General features: G+C 36.8%; 3 protein-coding genes and 1 long non-coding RNA gene across 5 annotated transcripts in view; 3 read left to right on the forward strand and 1 right to left on the reverse strand.

Annotated features, from left to right (window-relative positions):
• Positions 1-3287, reverse strand: part of zgc:56235 (uncharacterized protein LOC393186 homolog) — a 20528-nt gene extending 17241 nt beyond the window's left edge. The window contains exon 1 of the mRNA XM_040007380.1: positions 1316-3287. The gene's annotated coding sequence lies outside the window, so the exon portion shown is untranslated. The remainder of the gene's footprint in view (positions 1-1315) is intronic.
• slc25a1b (slc25a1 solute carrier family 25 member 1b) lies at positions 2244-14762 on the forward strand. Its single transcript, XM_040007382.1, has 9 exons — positions 2244-2576; positions 5997-6104; positions 8609-8708; positions 9302-9440; positions 11082-11166; positions 11353-11457; positions 11559-11674; positions 11759-11833; positions 13310-14762. The coding sequence occupies exons 1-9, from the start codon at positions 2465-2467 to the stop codon at positions 13421-13423; spliced, it is 954 nt and encodes a 317-aa protein (XP_039863316.1). The 5' UTR covers positions 2244-2464; the 3' UTR covers positions 13424-14762.
• Positions 10025-10461, forward strand: LOC120718727. Its single transcript, XR_005692548.1, has 2 exons — positions 10025-10074; positions 10120-10461. It is a non-coding gene; the product is annotated as an uncharacterized LOC120718727 (long non-coding RNA).
• A 46-nt stretch (positions 14763-14808) lies between the features above and the next one.
• Positions 14809-20372, forward strand: part of pi4kaa (phosphatidylinositol 4-kinase, catalytic, alpha a) — a 41917-nt gene continuing 36353 nt past the window's right edge. For both annotated transcript variants that reach the window (XM_040007371.1, XM_040007372.1), the window contains exons 1-7: positions 14809-15492; positions 18944-19060; positions 19163-19256; positions 19343-19431; positions 19706-19778; positions 19892-20154; positions 20247-20313. In XM_040007371.1, coding sequence (XP_039863305.1) covers positions 15394-15492; positions 18944-19060; positions 19163-19256; positions 19343-19431; positions 19706-19778; positions 19892-20154; positions 20247-20313 — 802 coding nt within the window. In that variant the 5' untranslated portion in view covers positions 14809-15393. The remainder of the gene's footprint in view (positions 15493-18943; positions 19061-19162; positions 19257-19342; positions 19432-19705; positions 19779-19891; positions 20155-20246; positions 20314-20372) is intronic.

Genomic DNA, 20372 nt, shown 5'->3' on the forward strand with positions numbered 1-20372 from the left:
TAACAGGTTGGAAAACTAAGCCCCAAGGGTCAGTTACTTTTAAAGGGCTGGAGTAACCTGTACGAGTTATTTATACTAATGCAGATTAATACTCAGGTTTTAACCTTTACTGTTTCACAAAGGGTTAAAAAGGGAATGTCCACTCCTTAGATTTTTTTTTTATTAGAACAATTTAGCAGGAACAAAGCAAAGGGGGAATCAAATCATCTGAATTATACTTATCTAATGAACCTACTCTGAGCTAATGCTAACTTTTGTCTGATCTTTGTGAGGAGAAAAGTTGGAGAGAACAGGCACATCCAGATCTGAAGTTGTGCTTATCTCTGTGCTCTGTGAAGTCCTCTTGATTCTATAATATAACACGGCAAAAACGAGCAGAGGAAAAGGCAAAAAATACAAGACCGATTTGCAGGTTAATAGTTTGGGGAGCTGTTAAATCCTCTGGTGTCTCTGCAGCACTCTTCGGCCGTGAACATCTTACAAAGGGCAGAAATCTTTATCTCATCTGCACAAGATTTTTATACCCGGTCATCCCTTCTCTTTCTGGACATCACATTTTCTGAGATGACATCTGGCCTCACCCACTCTGACATCCAAAGACTGTTGTTGACTACTAATCACCCGGTGTCCAGTCACACCTTATCATCCTCTCTCTGACTTTTCCACATGCATGATTTAAAGCAAAGTTTAAACTTTAAAATCACTTAATTACATTTTCTTCTTTGCTCTGTTATTCTTTGTGTTGAAAATTCTATTACATATGAACATTCAATCAAATATAAATACAATTCAGTTCATGTTTCATTCAGTTTATGCAATTTTATTTCAATTAGCTTATTCTCATATGTACATCCATTTTAGTAAATCCCTTTTTAATTCAAATACAAAGGAATACTTTCTCTCACTTCAAACTCAGTGTTTATTGATCACACTATACTCAGTACAATTTCTTTTATCAAATCAGTCATGTTAAAATCAGATATTCTTTTAGATCCGTGGCTCTTCAGCTTTGCTCCCTCCCTCCCTCACTCACTCCAAAGTCAGACTCTCAGTGTGACAGAGGCCTGTCATTAGAACCATTATTTTCCAAGGTCCAAACTGGATCATGTCTACATAATCCAGACATTAGAACAGTTTTAATTACTCAAACTGCATTTCTCATGCAGCACATTAATCAGACTTATGCTTTTATTATATCTTTGAATAAGAATAAGGATGATTTACTATATTTTTCAAAAGCACATATAGAAAAAAGTCTGTTGCAGCACTCTGCATCACTTTTAACATAAAAGGCTGGATGTTAAAGACCTTTTACCCTCAGATGTGATGAGAAGCTGGGAGGACTTCAATCTCTCTCTGTCCCCAAATGGCATCTGGGAAAAGGCAAAGCCTCTTGAAGAAATGGGTACAGGGTTAAACATTAATACAAATCAAAGTTTAACTTCATCCAACTTCAGTTAATGTGATGTTAGATAAGCTATAGGAAAATTAATGGTTAAGCTAGAGCTCTGTGCGGAGGTCTTGAGCCACTGCATAGTTCGTCATATTTTACTTCCAAGAAGTTACCTTATTGTAATTTTTAAAGTGGTCCTGTGAAATAGTTTTCCATCATTTAGAGTGTTTCACTGGACACTGGCTGCTTGTCATTTTCAGTCAAGTCCTTGTACCTTACCGTTTTCAGACACGTTTTGTTTGTTAAGTCACTTAGGAACCATTAAAAAAAATCAACAGCAGATTTTCAAAGTAATCTGAAAAAGGAAAAAGATTTGCACAGGAACTAAGAGGTGAATCTAACCCTATAGTTTATCCATATGCTGTTACAGACTCCTCATCAGAAATGGTCTCAGTGGCAAGGTGACTGTCTTGGCGAAGGGAAACAAGGAATAAGAAAGTTCAGTCCGTGATAAGAATAAAGGTAGTCATATGAAATATTGACTTTAAAGTTCATTAGAACTTGTACAAACTCTGTTTTTGCAATATTGCAGAATAAAGTCCTGTACCGTACACTCACTCCAGCCCAGCAGGTGGCGGAAATAAGTCCAATTATACAAGGTTAATCGCCGCACAGAAGAATGAAAAGAAGAGAAACGGCGCCCTCTAAAGGCGTGTCAAGTATGTCGCTTAATGAGGCCGGTCCTCCTTAAATGTTTGTGACAAACATGGCGTTTTGCGGTATTGGGGGGGAAAGTGACACGTCCTGCCTCGCCCTGAATAAATACTGAGTCGATGCTGCCAACCTCTGTATGGCACGGAGGGAAGTTCCCTGTCAAAAGTACACAGACATGCACTCTTAGCCAGCATCAAAAGTCCAATGTTCAGCACCGCCTGCTCGCCTTTTCATTTTTTCCGCCGCCGCTGCACTGAACACCCAGACTGCACCAGGACTCACAGCTGGCTGGGTTTGCGGCGATAGAGGAGGTCCGGATTGACTTCAAAAAGAAAGTTAGGCCGGGGTACCGCAGTCATGTCTGGACAAAACACATTTGTCAGCCCGTTTCACAGACCCCAGTGTTTGGCTGCTGCAGCTCCCGCGGGGAAAGCCAAACTTACCCATCCCGGCAAGGCCATTTTAGCAGGTAAGAAAGTTGATGTGGGACTGAGCAGAGGCCGCCCTGCAACTTGTTTCGAAGTTTCAACAGTGAGCCTTTAATTGCAGGTGGGATCAGAGCATGGCAGTAATCACTTCCTAGTGTCTCCGGCAAACATCTGCTGCTCAGCCTCTGTGTTATCACTGTTATTATCTTCTTTTTATCTTTTCAGGCTAAAGTGTTTGCTTGTTTCTCTTTTTGTTGTAGAAAACCTGACATTTGGTAGATTTGGTCTGTTCAGCCAAAACATTTAGCAATTTGGTAAATGATAAACTTAAAATAAGTCTGCCTCTTTATGACCCAGGATCCAGGAAAGGGGGTTTTGCACACGTCCTACTATTTTGCTAAGTATTATACTGTTGTACAAGTACAGCATGGTTATTTTGAGAAGTTAGCAGTCCACCCTTTATAGTCGACTGCAGCAGGCTTATCTGTGAACACCATAATCAGGAAATAGCGGGTAGATAAACATATCTGAAGTTTTCAAGTGTCTTAAAAAATAATGTCAGAGTTCAACATTAAACCAGGATTCAGTCTGAATAGGAGCAATAATTACAGCAAGCAAACTAGTAAGAACAAAAGTTAAAGTATTTCTAAACAGAGGAATAATTATGGCCTCTAAGACATGAACAGAAGGTCCATGTGAGTCTGCTGTGGTACAAAACACTTGCCTGCCTGCACAGAGCACCGCAGCCTGCTGTGACAAACCCTGCTCCTCAGCTTGGGGCCAGAGGAGCTGGTATGATCTGGGACTTGTAGACTCTAGCATTCAGACAGCTGAGTGAAATGAACTCTGGTGTCCTGCAGGTTTCACTGGTCAGTCAGTGACATACACATATTTTGCACAGCTCAGTGTGTACTAACTACAGGACAGTCAACATTGCAACATTGTTAGCATGCATACACATGCTCCAGTTTTACTAAGCTTATTTTTTTAACATTAGGATCTGGTTGTATGCCAGATATCAATTAAGCTTGGTCCTAGATTATAAATGTCAAGTGGAGCTTTCTGTTGAACTTTGCTTTTAGGTCCAGCTTTAATCCATTTTTGTGAAACTTGTTATAAAAGTTCAAAGATAAAGCCGCACATGTCTGTGTGATTTTTCTCTGTGTCACAGTCAGCAGTTCAGTGGGTGTTTTCTGCTGATGTGCTGGCTGTGTATGGTGTCCTCAAAGGCCCAGCTCTCCATGTTCCCTATAATGAGCCACAGTGACAAAGCACATTGCTCTCTCACCCTTTGCATGCATTCTCCAACATGCCAGCCACAAATATGGTTCCCCTGCTCCTGCTCTCTCTCATTGAATCCTGGCAGAAATGACCACTTGTTGACTAGAAGCACACTAGAAGAGGACTTTATATATCCAACTTTGTGTATAATGGGAATAATCTGACTGTATCAAAAGTACTGTAAAACACACTATTAATAACCCAATATATATGTGATGTACATAGATGGAGCGTATTGTTGAGGCATTTTTGCCAAGAAATCCCATTTTTCTGTTGGCACTGAAATGCCATCTTCTACTTTTTTTTCTTTTTTCTTTTTTTTTTTTTTAAGGTGTAGTTTGACAGTTTGACTCACTGCATTTTTCCAAACATACAGCTTTCATATAGCTTTCATGTGAAAGTTGAAGTTCTTATTCACTTGGATAGTGTTTGGCAAGTGTGAATGGGAGATTATCCACACACCATGTGATGTCACAGACTATGTAAAAGATGTACATGGCCACTTTTATGTCACTCACTGGTTAACACAGCATTAAGATGAAGCAATTAGCCTGGCTTGTTCAAATATATTAGAATTACTATATGTTGCTATTACCTCATAAGCTTACTGGCACAATATGCGCTCTTATCCTGCTAGTATGAAGTAAAAAAAAAAAAAAAAAAAAAAAAAAAAAGTAAATGTAAATTAAATACTTATGTATGATTTTTTTTTTTTTTTTTTTTTTTTTTTTTCCTGAAAAAGTACAGGTCATAATGTTAATAACCTTTTACACCGGTAATATCTTGGGTCTGTTTTACATTCCTTCCTACTGTAACATTTCCAAAAGATACTACTAAATATTGCTGTTCTAATGTTTCCTAAGGAACCACGTGCCTTCTCTTTATAGAAATCATTTTTGTTATTGTTGCAAGTAATTTTAAAAAGGAAAAAGTAGTTTCAGAATTCCTGCTCGGCATGTCTGTACATGCTGGACTTAATAAACCAGTTCTGTATCTTTTTCCAGCTTCAATATGGGGAACGAGCTGCAGGTACTACTCAGCTGCGTCTTGATGCGGACTGTTTTTTTTTTTTTTTTTTTTTTCTATTTAGACAGAATTATGCCTGGGTGTGTCATAAATGGCACCGTTTATGTAATGGGCTGGTAGCCAAAATGCTACCATGTTTGATGTTGTTGTGAAGACAGTGGTTAGTCAGACTGTAATTAAGGGGTTATTTTTTTTTCACAAACAGCCCCGCTTGCTTGTTTGCGTGTGAGCTAGAACCATTGCTGTGTTGGATTTTTTTGCATGACATTTATTTGAAAGAATGCATGTTACACAACAACACAGAACTGAACTTTGTATTGTGAATGAATCCAAAAGTAAACATGAGTGAAAAAGCACATTAAAGCCTTTATTTTCATCCACTGAGTTCTTAGTTTTCCCGATTATTGCCAGATACTCTCAACACATTGAACCCAGAAGCACACTGGCCAAAAAACCTATATTTTGTCTAGCTTTTCCCCTTTTTTACCCCACTTTTTACAGTTCTTAATGCTTTGACAGTTTACTACTTGTAATTTAAACTTGTCCCTTCTGGGTAGTCGAGGAACTGGTCCGCTGTCACCTTGCTGAATCCATCCTGCTGCACATTAATGTGTATGGAGAGTACACACCCCCTTGAGTTGGAGATGGGCCAAGGGGAGTATCTGTAGTCAGAAAACAACTGAAAAAACAGCTGAGCCAATCAGCTGCAGGATGCTTGTTAGCTGTTCAACTGCAGATCTGTAGCAACCAGGCTTTTAAGGTGGAGCTAGTCTGCACTTGTACATGAATAACTGTATAGCAGGCATCCGTGAAACAGTGCAGTGTAGATGTGGTGAATGCTAATGTGCACCTCACTAACATTTTTGAAAAGCGACTTTTCTTTTTACACTTGCTCTTATTCTACAAACGATATCAGATATCCTTCACACCTAACCACACCAAGGTTTTTATCTGTATTCCTTTGAGCTTCTTTTAAATGGTCACATGGCTTGCATCTTGTGTGTATTTTATTTATTTGATTTTTTTTTTAATTTATTGCATTTTATTTTGTGTGAGCTGCAAAAATAAATCTTTTAGTCTTTTAAATAGCTCGTTTTGACTCTTTTGAAACCAGCATTTTCTTTTCCCCCCCCTCCTCCTTGCCCGTTCTTTAGGTGGTATTGCAGGAGGCATAGAGATCTGCATCACCTTCCCAACAGAATATGTTAAAACACAACTGCAGCTAGATGAAAAGGCCAATCCTCCTAAATACAAAGGCATTGGTGAGTCCTTGTTTAATGTTGTCTTTTTCTTTTCTTTTTTTTTTTTATTTAGTTCTAGCACTTTTGATGATATCACTATTTAAAAAAAAACAAAACATATTTAACATACCTTATAATTAGGGGTGCAACGATACACAAAATTCACGGTTCGGTTCGGTTTGATTCTTTGGTGTCACAGTTCGATATTTTTTCGATACAAAAAAAATGTTCATGCCTTGTTAATTTGTCATTTATTAAAATTATAAATATTAATTTTAACTCAAAAGTACAGTTTTTAAATTTAATGTTGCTGAAACAAAAAAAGTAATAAAAAAATAAATATATCTGATTGAGGAATCATTCATCTTTGGAAAAGAGAGTTTATTACAGAGAAATGGCTCTTTCCAAAATAAAAGCTATACTATACGCTTCTTCTGGGCTATATTCTCAGCAGCATATTAAACATATCAGGTCCCCATAAGGAGAATCATGTGCTAACGGCTGTCTAAATGACTCGGGTAAAGTTTGTAGCATGCGTGCTTGTTGTTTTTGTCTGCTTCCACTTGTCTTTGCACTAGGATGATGTCGGAGTAAATGTGCAGTCATATTCATTGTGTTCCCACTAGTGCTGTCAGCGTTAATCTCGTTGAAATGACGTTAATGCCACAACACGGCAAATCTCCGTTAACGAGCTACCACGGATCACCCCGTGTGTGGGGCTGGACGGCCAACACGTTAACGAGCTAACTGCGCTAACACACTAGTTCCCACCAATGTAATTGAGCATTGCGTGGCACATCCGACATACTGTTTTACTTTAGTCCATGACGTGCTTACCTTCAGGGTCATACGTCACATGAAAACCAAAATAGTTCCAAACGCCAGATCTGAATGAGGGTGGGGGAGGTTCAATTTGCCATGTTGCAAGGAGAGCTTCTGTCTCGCTAGCTTGCCCTGCGCTCAGTGAATCTGCGTTCGACTACTCCGCCTAGGCTGCACTGTCGAGCGCAGATCCACTGAGCGCTCAACACAGACAGCATCGTCAGAAGGAAAGTTGATAAAATAAATTAAAAAATTTTGTATTGTTCGATACATATGCGTACCGAACCGAAAGCACTGTATCGAACGGTTCAATATCGATACGAGTATCGTTGCACCCCTACTTATGATGCTTTAGTACTTTATATTACATAAAGTACAGTGCTGATGTAGAGTTAACATTTTTAATAGAACTTATGTGTTGTTATAGTGGCTTCAAAGCATCAGTAATATGGATATCAGTTTAGCAGAGTATCTGTAACTTCACAGAGATAAAACTGGTATCAGTCTTCTTATCTAACTACCATAGAAATCTTTCTGAATCTCTCCATCTATCTCAAAGATTAATTATTTAAACAGAAATGATAGATACTGTTGAAGGAAAAAATCTGAATGAATAATACTTTCAGGATTTCTTTACTTATTAAAATACAAAATTGCAATTCTCAGGTCAGGTAAGGACCTATGTATACGCAGGTATTGACGTTAGGTGGCTAATCTAGATCTGAATGACTGTGGGCGACCCTTACAAGCAGACAACGTGGAGGAGGTGGGCCAAGTTACCATTTCTGTCCTTTGAACTTTGCTCTGCCAGTTTCACAAGACAGTTGATCCCCTAGTAATCAGGCTTTGTACTTATGGCAGTTAACTCCTGTTGGATCTGGGGGAGAATCAAAGCTGCACATGCTGATCTAAATAGCTTAAAAGGATGTTAAACATGGCATAATAATAGATAAAAGTTCAACTCATTGACAAAACAATGATAATGGGCATTCTGGACTGGGCCTTATAATGGCTCAGATGGGTGAGAAAAAACACAACAAAACATCATCTTTAAATTATTGCTCGACACATACAGTAGACAATACAGAAAATGCGTTTGAAAATGAAAAACCAGAACAAGCAAATAACACCAACACTGTAATAAACACATTTAAAGTTGTTTGCATGAAGATACCGTGACTCGGCTCAATGCAGAATTTCCAATGATGTAAAAACGTATTTGTTTAATGGCTACTTGAAACGGTTAAGGATCAGCTGTACTGGGTGTTAATCATTAATTGTTTAATCATTTATGTTGATTTGAAGTTGTCGCAATCTTTTGGGCTGTTTGCACAGCTCTCCTGACTTACACACCTGGAATAACAAGCATTGTGAGTGCGCAGACATTAGCAAATAGTGTTTGTGCAGTAAATTGATCTTTGCTCATGAACTTTGGCACAAATCGTGCTTGCGTACTGAAACTGAGTACACAGTACAAACCTCGGTACAAAGGACTGTTTGTTGTTTCCATCAAATTCAGTCTTATCTGTTAACAGTTTATTAGAGTTTTTTTTTTTTTTTTTTTTTTTTTTAATTTATTTTTTTATAACTGTGCATATGCACAACTGATCTTTGATACCAGTGGATCAAAGTAAATTTCTTTTTAAAAGCTGCTTCCTTTTGCTTTTTCTGTTGTCATTTATCCTGTTTCCTTCCCTCTGCAGTTGACTGTGTGAAGCAGACAGTGAAAGGTCATGGTGTGAGGGGTCTTTATAGAGGTCTAAGCTCGCTGGTCTATGGCTCTATACCTAAAGCAGCTGTCAGGTACTGCAGCGCCACAAACAAAAAGCAAATGAGCACACTAAACATGTTTTGGAATGTGCACAGTCATCTATTAACTTTACAGCAACTTTTTTCCAACGTAACTTCAGGATTTTTTTCAGGGTTTTTCACTTTGTTTTAAAGTGTAGGAATAACATGCTATCAAAACTCAAAATAAAAATGTTTCTAATTTTGAAGCAAACTGTAGATATCACACGATATTATCAAAAGATTTGTCATTGATTTGTATTTGCTTTATGATTAACTGAATATTTGATCAGTTGATTTAAAATTTATAGCCATATGAGTAAATAAAGGTAATTGCTTATTTTTTTAATTTGTTCTTAGTTTTGATTGTCACTTGTGAATAATAATTGATAATTTGCCAGGATTTTTTCTCATCCAGACCTAATCTGAAGCTTCTTCAGGAGTTTCCTAGTACAGGCCATGGTTGTAGTAAGAAAGGCCAAATGTTAATTCATTAGTTAGTGCAATTCACAATAGGAAAGCCCGAAAGTTGTTACTATTAATGGCTTCTAAGTGAGATGAAATGTATCTCTGAGTTTGTTTAAAAAAAAATTCTCTCACTTCTACAGATTTGGGATGTTTGAGTTCCTCGGTAATAAGATGCGTGATGAGAGCGGCAAACTAGACAGCAAGCAAGGATTTTTCTGTGGCCTTGGAGCTGGAGTGGCAGAGGCTGTGGTTGTAGTCTGTCCTATGGAAACAATTAAGGTAAAAAAATAAGTTAAACACATCATGTTGTGTCTTTCAATTCAAATATTTTTTATTACGTGTGGTGGAGATACAAATCTCTCTGGGCTTACATCAGGAAGGATATCTGGTGTTTCTATGAAATCAAATAAATGGAACAACCCATTGGTGCAGTCCCTTGTGAATAAGGAAGGAGCCAAATGTAGCTTTTAGTGGAGTAAGTACCCATATGGAAAAGATATATATATATATATATATATATATATATATATATATATATATATATATATATATATAGAGAGAGAGAGATATATAGAGATATATATATATATATATATATATATATATATATATATATATATATATATATATATATATATATATATATATATATATATATATATATATAGAGAGAGAGATATATATATATATATATAGAGAGAGAGATATATAGAGAGAGATATATATAGAGAGATATATATCTCTTATAAAGTTTGTATCTGTCTTGTGTGAAACTTGTATGAAAAGCATATAAGTGTGAAAACAGATATAAGATCCCTTGAAAAATTATATAATGAAACTTGTATGTTTTGGATACTTACTAAAACAATGTATGAAAGTAATGCGAAAGTGGCCACTTTCATGAGTAAATCATGTAAGCCTTATATGATTTACTCATGAAAGTGGCCACTTTCATGAGTAATCACATATAAGTTTTTACTATTTCTTTTCCGTATGGGTAAACTTACTTGTGTGGTATATGAATCTTGGCATGGTATTACAGTAACATAAAATAACAATATAGAGGAAATGTTCTTAGTTTTAGCCTTTGCCAGGGTAGGTACATTTGTCAGCCTAACATTGATAAAGTTTCTTTAGACAGGTTCCAAACTAAGTGAAATGACCCAGAAATACCTGTGTGGCAGCCACAAGAAAGGCTAGCTGATTTCTCTAAATGCTGAGAAAAAGTGCTTCAGTGCTCCCTTAATTAGCTCTATTAGGAATAAATACACTTGACCAAGGGATCAGAGTGATGCATTCACAAAAAACATAGACAAAACTGACAGTGGTGCATAATGGTACTGTTAATTATAGGTGCATTTTCCATTTCGTACCATAACTTGCTACATGTATTAAATTTTCAGTAAACAGGCTGTCAAACCCACAGCTGAACTCTAAATTGGATCATTTTCCTCTGGTTAAGATTCCACTGAAAGCATTAACAGGTAGAATGAAAGCTTTCACACTGAATCATCTCCCCAGAGAGTAAACATAAAATGCAATAAATTTGATTTTATAGGTTATATGTTAAATCTTTGGAATGACACCTTTTTTTTTTCGTGGTTCTCATTTATATTGATCTGAAGTACAGCACAACGAAATATAGTAAGAATGAGTCAGGGTGAAGTAAGATGTGCATGTATTGTTGTATTATAGCACTTCTAGTCAATCTAACATCTAATTCATATACTAAAATGGAAACTAATAAACTAAAACGGAATCAAACATAAACCTTTTATACGGTTAAAAACTTCAGGCATCAAAATAAAAAAATATAAACACAATAAAAACACAAAACTAATATCCCTGGTGCGAACACAATTGGAAAATTAAAGTTATCGGATACTGCAGTCACTTAACAGTTCAGCTTTGTCCTTGCAGGTCAAATTCATCCATGATCAGACATCAGCAAATCCAAAGTACAGGGGATTTTTCCATGGGGTGAGGGAGATTATTAGATCCCAAGGTAAGAAGGGCTTCAGTTGCATTATACTGCCACCTGTTGTTCCTACCATTTATACACATGTGTTATTTAGATAATTATCCTCCTTATGACTTCTGAGAAGTTCATGAATTCATTTTAGGTGATAAATATGAAAGCTGTAATGAAGGTTGTCATGAAAAAGTGATTATTTTACTGTTGCACTTTTAGGACTAAAGGGGACTTATCAAGGGTTAACAGCCACTGTCCTAAAACAAGGCTCAAACCAGGCCATCCGCTTCTATGTCATGACTTCACTAAGAAACTGGTACAAAGGTAAGGGAGTCAATACATTTGCAACCACTTGATGCAAATAAAAATGCAGTTAAAAAAAAAAAAAAAACTTTTTTTGTTTCTTATTTTTTCCTGACGCCTAGGTGATGACCCCAACAAAGCCATTAACCCTTTGATAACTGGACTGTTTGGAGCTATTGCCGGGGCTGCCAGTGTCTTCGGAAACACTCCCCTGGATGTCATTAAGACCAGAATGCAGGTTAGTACCTTAACATATTTCCAGTTTTCCTAGTTTATCCCTTAGCTTTCCAACTAACACGTATATATGCATATTTTCCAACAGGGCCTTGAAGCGCACAAGTACAAAAGCACAGGAGACTGTGCGGTCAAGATCCTGAAGCATGAGGGACCACTGGCGTAAGTTCATGTGCCTGGTTGATATAGTATCTGGGGAAAAAATGATTTAAAGGTTTTAAATATATATCTATTTATTCTCACTGTTGGATCTGGCCTTGTTTGAACTGTTAAACTGTCAGTTACCGCATTTATATTGGTGAGAACATCATGTCATTTAGTTAGTGACTGCATAGTGTAGTGGTTTACACATCTGCCTAACGTACCTGGTTCAAGCCTGGTAGGACACATACATCCTTTGGAGGATGTTTCAGGAAGGGAATCCTATGTGTGTGGTGACTTATCCATCTATCCATTAACCCACTTTATACTATAGACTGAGATTAAGCCTGTTCATTGTAGGAATGATAAAAACAAAGGTTTATTTAAGCTCACAGCACATCTGCAGACAATTCAGAATCAGAATGATGTAAGATTTGGATAACCAGAGGAACACAAACTGAAAACTCATCTGTTTATCTTCATTTTGACCATTTTTTTCAAGGTGTTGTGTTATTGTTAATGTCAAAGTTGCTTTAGTTTGATTCACAGGGAAACTTTGTATGGCTCGTCTGTATAGCTTTATAGGTGCTCTGTTTCAGACTAGGTCTACAGCTGCTAATTTATATTTTATCCTCCACTTCATAACTGTTCTTTAAAAAAGTAGTCAGCAGCACAGTAGTGGAGTTGTTAGCACTGTAACGTCACGGGACCGGTTCAAACACTGGTTGGGCTCTTTCTGGGTCGAGTCTGCATGTTCACTCTGTTGTGCCTGCGGGGGTTTCTCCTCTGTACTCCGGCCTTCACCGTAGTGGCTCAATAATGTAGCAGTTTACACATTTGTCTAACAAGCAAAAGATCCCCAGGAGAGACTAATTCATTTAAGGTCACATCATCAGGTGTAAAAAAAAAACAAACAAACAAAAAAAACCCTATAATAATAATAATAATAAAAATATAGCTCTGGCTTCCTCCCACAGTTTAACAGCGCCCATGTTAGGTCAACTTGTGGCTGGACATTGGGTGTGAGGTAGATGAAGTGTCCAAAGTATATTGAATAAACTTTTGTATGGTTAAATGTGACTTATAGTCTGACGTGCTTTGAGTGGTTAGTAGGACTAGAAAAGCACTGCATAATTGCAAGTGCCTTACATTGTCATTACTTCATTACAGTTCTGTAATTTCATAAATATAACAAAAACTAGGGAATGAATAAATGAATATACAAAGTACAAAAATAAAAATAATTTACTGCAGAGTAGCAACATATTATACATTTAAATATTTAAAACTTTAGTTAAGCTGAATTTATACTTATAGGCTCTGTCACCTATGATCTACGGCTTCATATAGATATTTTTGGTCAGAAATGACTACATTTGGCTTATAGAGTTATTGCCACTAACTTTTTAAAATTATTATTTTTTGACCCTGTAGTACTGTGAAACTCTGATATCATGGTTGCCTAATGTAACATTCACTGTCTGTTACTTCATTAGGTTTCTACAAAGGTACTGTGCCTCGGCTGGGTCGGGTGTGTATGGATGTCGCAATAGTCTTCATTATCTACGAGGAAGTTGTGAAGCTCCTGAACTTGGTTTGGAAGACGGACTAAAATCAAGTTGTGCTAAATAAGCAGGACTGTCATGACAGGCCAATCTCCTTAAATCCTGTTTCTAGGTTCAAATATCTACCTCCAAGTGATTTTTCAGAAAGAAAGAAAGAAAGGGATTGGTATGTTCTTGATTTATTTATAGCCCAGCAAACAGTAGTTGGAACTATTATCTAGCAGAATCACTGCTTACAGATGCTCTTTTTTAAAAAATTCCACAGAACATTTTTTCACCCTGCTCAATCAGAGAACTGAGAGCGCTCTCAACACAAACAAGGAACTAAAGTTTGTACGTACTGAATCAAAGACAAACCAGTTACTTACCTAATGTAATATATAAACTATAGGTTAAAAAATTATGGGGAGTTGACTCAAATTTATTGAATCAAAAATTTAAACCCCTTTTATATGCAAGTTGTCAGAGAGGTTAGAAACCATTCTGAGGATGTGAAATGCTCCAAAAGCTGCAGGTACATTAAGAACTGCATGGCTGAAGTCAAGATTACAGAGTAATCTGCTTTGTGATTTCTTTTATCCTCTCCATGCACCTTGGAAGCAGGTGAAGTTGTGCCAGAAAATTCTTTTTGCTAAGATTACAGAGTAACCAGTTGTGGAAGATGCAGCATTTCTTTAAATGATAATACACATGTTCACATTATTTAGAAATGCACATTTCCATAAAGAAAGTGTTTGTGGGTAAAGAGGGTTCACTATTAAGTTGCAGAGATGTTTTAAATCAGTTAACTTACTAATGTCACTAAAAGTGCCTACGTGTTGTATAATTAATTTTGTGGTGTTTTGCGAATAAGAATGATTATTTAATGTTGTCACTAAAGACTAGAATAATTTACACATACTACTCTGTTCCAGTCAGTGTCTAATAAGTTCATGTCTTCTATTATCCTTCGAACTGTTAGGTGTTTTTTTTTTTTTGTTTTTTGTTTTTTGTTTTTTTCCATTCATTGAGAAATGGTGTTATTAGTGCCTTCCATCTCATTCCTTTCTCATTAACTTTTAATTGCAGTTTTTTTTTTATTCTTAACTGTGTAATATTAGTTGCCTTTTCTTTTTTTTTTTTTTTTAATCAACTGATGACCCAATGTGCCAACTGCTGCTTGAAAATATAATGCCATGCTATTAACTGGAGTTCTAGACACGGAGTCTGGTTGTTTACATGCAATGCCTTTAAATTAGTTTGCTTATCTTATCTCTTTGTGGAGGAGACACAGTGTTTACCACATGTTGCCTTTTTTAGCCTCCCGTTTAACCAGACCCTACAGGAGCATCACACTTTGTCACAGATTTTTAAATATTTCTGGAGTTTTCTTGTTAACAGGTGAATGTGAAAAGAAAAAAAAAAAAAAAAAAAAAAAAAAAAAAAAAAAAATATATATATGAGTTAAAAGCTGGTATTGTGCCTTCGATCTTCTTAATTCTAATATCAATGCTCAGAAATAAACAAGGATCAGACTGTTGGTATGGTCTTTTTTTTTTTTTCTTTCAAGCCGTCATCCAAATTTCTCCTAACTTTTTGTCACAATAAGCATTGTATTCTTTGAATGTGTAGGATTAATAATAATAGTGCTATTTGTGTTGTACTATATTAATTTTTTGTGATTACTTACTGTTGTGTGTAGTACTGGTGGTTATTTGTGGTTTTCTGTGCACAAATGTTATCTTCTTTGCTAACAGTCACCAAACCGACATTAGCTATCATTGACAGAATGTGATAAAATGCTGTTATATACATTTTGGCCACTTGCCCTGTGACTGCTGAGATAAGCTCCAAAATCCTACGGAACCCATGGATGGATTATTTGTTGGCATATTGTCGATTTGCCCTTCTTGGACCTTACGCCTGCCGTAGCTGTCAGTACAGCCCAATGACAGTCATTGGTATTCACTAGCTACTCGTTGAGAGACGCTTGAAAGAAGATGCTTGTGTGTTTGTAGTTCTTCCAAGGGTAGTTAACATGTCTCTCAATGGAGGCGGAAGCAGAGGATTTTATTTCAACACCGTCCTGTCTTTGGCAAGGTCGCTGGCAGCTCACCGGCAGGCACCGATAGACAAGGTAACGCTTCAGTTAGACTAGCGACCTACCGGTGACCAGCTAATAGCCTAAATAGTCTTTGACAGTAAGGCCCGTCACAGACCGCTTTTCTACCAGTGTGGTCTGTGTTATGAATCAGAATAGACTCTAAACATGACTGTTTTGTCAATATATAAATTATAGTTATTTCAGGATTAAGGGGCGCCACATAGCATCACTGGTACCTTGCTAATGTCGGCTAACGTTAGCTGTTTTTAGCCTGTAGTTTTCCTTTTTAAAAACCCAACTTTTCCCCTCATGTGAACAATTAGATCCTTACTCTTCATCCGTACATGTTGGCACAGGAAAGCAAACCCTTTTTGTGTCCTGATTCAGTCGAACACCCGCTGTATTTACAGTTATACATTTATACAGTATTCTAAACTTTTAGTTTGAGGGTCATTACCAAATATGGTGGCACCAGATCTTTAATCATTGTGGTCCGAACATTCTTTGAATGGACCAACATGTGTAGTCAGTGTTGTCAGGAGAGGTGCGGGATAAATACAAGTGTTATGAAAATATGTTAAAAAGCGTTAATTATTTGTAATTTATACGATGTATAAAGAAATAAAATATGTATGGCGTAATCAAGATTTGTCCAGTCACCTAAATATTTTGGAGCTGTTACAATGAGCTGTTTATTTGGCTGACTTCAAAATGAATTTGTTTTTAAATGTATTTATGTATTTGTTTGTTTGTGTAGTGTGCATTGTTATTTATTTGTGGCAGGAAAACACAAAGATAGTTATGTAAAAATGACTGCTTTTAAACTCTTTACCGTCAAAATAGACACAGATCAAGATATAAATTATATATTAGCCACTGTTGGTCAGCAACATCTTTTTTGCTGTTGTATAGTGTGTGTGTTTAGTACAGTAAGCATATTGTAAATAATTAAGTAAACTAAGACCAAGACAAAATTGTACTTTAGCTCAAATCATTATCAGCTTTTTGTTTTCTTGTATTTAATGGGAAAGGTTAATAAGTTCGTAATTGGTAGTCATAGCTTTAGCCTTGTGGTTTTCAAAGTTTTGTGAAAGCCAAAATTTATAGTGACAGTTGTATTCATATCTGCTTAAAACTGTTGACGTGTCATGAGTTATTTTTTCAATTGCACTTTCAGAAAGAGTTTTATTGCATATTTTCAGCATCTGCACCTAGAATGACATCTTTAGTCTTTCCATTAAGCTCCAATAGCATATTTTATATCGTGCCATCATGACCTTATCACCCAAAGTGGTCGTCCAGAGGCTGAGGGTGTAAAACAATTAAACTCTTTAACTGCTTACAGTCAGTTAACAAAAGCATATGTATCCAGCATTTGACTTTGACAGAATGATTTAGATGAATGATGTAGTATTTACCTCCTTGTTGTTGTACACTACAGTGATAATGAATGGTTGACAAAAAATCAAGACACACTCTGACTTGGCTATGCCTAGGGCATATCAGTTGCTCTAATACAGTGTCAGCATACTTTAAGTTCATTGTCCAATGTTGTGTAATGTTACCAAATCCAACATGGCTCACACAACAAGTGTATTCAGTTTTTCTCACTTCTGCTTGTATTCAATGTGTCCAGGTCTTATGTCAGGGAAAGAAACTGTGAGACCAATAAATTCTGATCCTGTTCCCAAACATTTCAGTGATGAGGGCTGAAGTAATATTTTAATCCATAGTCACATGCAGAAGTTTTAGCTGACAAATATAGCGTTAATATTGCTGGCAGAAGGTAGCAGAATATATGGTAAGGTGGAGTTTCACTATAGGAGTACTAGCTCGATTCTGAGTCCCCTTTTGGAGTAGGATAAAGCTGTCATCTGTGGTGATATTTTTAGTGTAGTTGATGGGTAACAAGGTCCTCAAACAGGTTAATCTGTTCATGACAGGAAAGAGGGGCAACTTCCCTGTTCTCTCAAATTAAGAGGAACAAGGCAAGAGGTACACAAAGAGGGAACAAATTATGACCTTAAGGTTGTCAATTTCACACGAGTCCATCTAGTTCCAAAACCTACTGCAGATGCCAACTAGCAAAAAGTGGTTTTGTTTGAATGGCATGATTTTAACAAACACTGATTTGAAATTGTTTTATTACAGTGGATCAGTCTTGAAAATGTGACACTGAATGTTGTTGAGAAACCTAAATTGTACAGCCAATTCTCTTCTGGATGAGCCAGTGTTACTCAGTTGAATCGTTAGGATTTGTGATCAGAGATTAAGCAGCTGAGTGTATTGTAAAATTCTACAAGAATGCAGAGGTTGAACTGATTAGAAAATACATTTACTGAGAATCAGAAGGGGGAAACGCTAAACAGGAAGTACACTCCTTGATAAAGAGCTGTGGCTGCAGTAATATAATGACCCGTCAGCCCATTGTGTTATTGTGTAAGAAGTGTGTGTCAGTTTGTGGACTTTATTTTGCTGTTTTTCTGTCTGCAGTAACCTGCTCTATAAATCTGTATGTGATCGTGTTGATTATCTTTAGAGATGTAGGATGTTTAAGGGGTTGTCTGATAAACAAAATTTATTTATTAGTCATTGTTCTGAATTTTAGCCAAGAACTACATCTGGTATTGGAGACCGTGTCTATAGAGGAGGGACTCTACTTAAAAGCCATCTTTGAGTGGGGATTTTTAACTCTTTCTGAAGATTAAAAATATTAATGAATAATAAATTATTATTATACTTCTTGCTTGTTGTCTGAGTTACGGAGTTACTTTCAGTGGATGTTAGAATGGCCTGTGGTTTTTTTGTTTAATTTCAGAATCAGTTTGTAAAATGGAAATGTCCTATTAATCTAATTTCTGCTTATCTTTTCTTTGACATTTTTCAAAAGTCAGATTTAATGAAAAATTTCAATGGTGTCTAAGCCAAAAAGACAGCAGCAGTTTGTAATAACCTGCTGAATACTCATTTCCCTCTCTTTCATTTATTAGTGTTTTGTCTCAAGCTTATTGAGATATTATTTAGTCTTAATAAGCAAATCAATCATCTTACCTGGATGATTGATTTGGTCTTTGGCTTTGAAATCAAATAGTTTTTAGTGGAATGTTTTATGTGAAGTCTCCACAACATCCCCTTTGTGGGCTTTAATCATTTAAAATATCCTCTCTCTCCTCTCATGGAAAACAAACAGGAAGTAGTGGCCCTGCTCTCTGTTTAAATGGTGGTCAATCCCTCACTGAACTCTCAATCATGGGGCTAATTAATGCCACAGGCAGGTTTTCAACTGGACTTTTAATTGGATTCAAATCCTGAGGCCCATTTAGATAGTCAAAATCATTAACATTAATGGGACAACAAAGTGCCTGTTTTAAACCCTGTAGGCAAGACATTTCTCTATATTTAAAATATTGTTATATTTAATAGCTTCCTAAAGTTGAGAAATGTTTACAACTCCTCTTCATCCACCCACATTGTCCTCCCACAGGTTCAGAAGCTACAATGCATGTGTCCAGTGGACTTCAGAGGAATCTTCCAGCTAGATGAAAGGAGGAGAGATGCTGTGATTGCACTTGGCATTTTTCTAGTCGAGTCAAACCTGCAGGTAAATAGCGTACCTCGTTTCCTCTCCTCATTGTCGTACTTTTGTGCTTGTATTAATTTAAGGATGTTCATTTTCTTATACTCTGGAATACATGTATTTCAGCACAAAGATGCTATTGTTCCCTACCTTCTTGGGCTGCTTAAAGGACTCCCTAAAGTTCAGTGGATTGAAGAAAGCTCGGAACGCAAAGGAAGGGGTGGGTAACAGTCTTACATGTACTTTATCCTGTCATTTCTTTTCATTTTATAGGTGCTGTTTAGTCATTTTTTATTTTTGTTGCAGATACCCTTCCTGTGGCAGAGAACTTCAGCTTTTGTCTTGTGACATTGTTGTCAGATGTCGCCCAATGTGATGAAACCTTACGAGGGCAGGTGTGTGGTAATGACTCTACATATACATGGGTATAGATGCTGTTTATCTCATGTGTACTCAGATTTTTAAATACATTAAGCTCTCATTCACACAGGCCTAGAGACTGGTCAGCAACCATTTGACAACCACCGGTCGCTAGGGAAGAAAACAAATATTCCCCAATTGGTTAACATGTGTGCTGGCAATTCCTGGAAGTTATTTGTTGCTTCAGAAGAGTAAAAATCAAAATGGTTTAAATATTAATAAATATTATTTAAATGATTATGTTATCAGATCCTGGAAGCAGTTATGGACATCATGCAGGTCCTGCAAGATATCTGCAAAAATCCAGAAGCTCATGACAAAGGTACCAACAGAGACCTCGTTCTTCCGTTAAGTGCTGCTATAGATCATTCCAGTGCTAAATAACATCCACAATATTCTTGTACGTATTCTTGTATTATTCTTTTTCTTGTACAGAATACCTATGTAGGTACACTGTGCCCACCTTGCTTGGTGTTGCAAGAGCATTTGGCCGATACAGCAACACTGACGAGCCGTTACTATCCAAGCTGTTTCCTCGACCAGTTGCTCCCTTACTGTCCACAAATGATGATAGCGATACTGTCCGGCGACGGTCCTTCAATGACTTTCGTTCAATCCTACCAAGCTCCTTGCTCACAGTTTGTCAGGGAGACTCTCTGAAACGCAAAGGCTCCTCTGTGTCCAGTGTGTCACAGCAGGTAATAAAATGAAACGGGCAAGAAGGCAAAACTAACAACATGTGTTTATTTAAAAAAAAAAAAAAAAAATGAAATCCTGATTTTGTTTTCAGGCCAGTCCAGAGAGAGCAGGTCTGACACCCAACTCGCCCGCTGATCCCTCTGCACAGTACTTTGAAGGTAATTTCAGATCAGGGTGACACCTCTTTTTGGGTGCAGTATTTCATGCTTTCAGAAGT

Source organism: Simochromis diagramma, unplaced genomic scaffold (genome assembly GCF_900408965.1).
Source record: "Simochromis diagramma unplaced genomic scaffold, fSimDia1.1 OVJJ01000682.1, whole genome shotgun sequence".
In the NCBI taxonomy this organism is placed as follows: domain Eukaryota; kingdom Metazoa; phylum Chordata; class Actinopteri; order Cichliformes; family Cichlidae; genus Simochromis; species Simochromis diagramma.

Excerpts from the sequence above, each read along its gene's own strand:
- slc25a1b (XM_040007382.1), top strand. The coding sequence starts at position 2,465 with ATGTCTGGACAAAACACATTTGTCAGCCCGTTTCACAGACCCCAGTGT. Across the intron at positions 6,105-8,608 it reads TCCTAAATACAAAGGCATTG|TTGACTGTGTGAAGCAGACA; the intron begins GTGAGTCCTTGT and ends TTCCCTCTGCAG. Across the intron at positions 11,834-13,309 it reads AGCATGAGGGACCACTGGCG|TTCTACAAAGGTACTGTGCC; the intron begins TAAGTTCATGTG and ends ACTTCATTAGGT.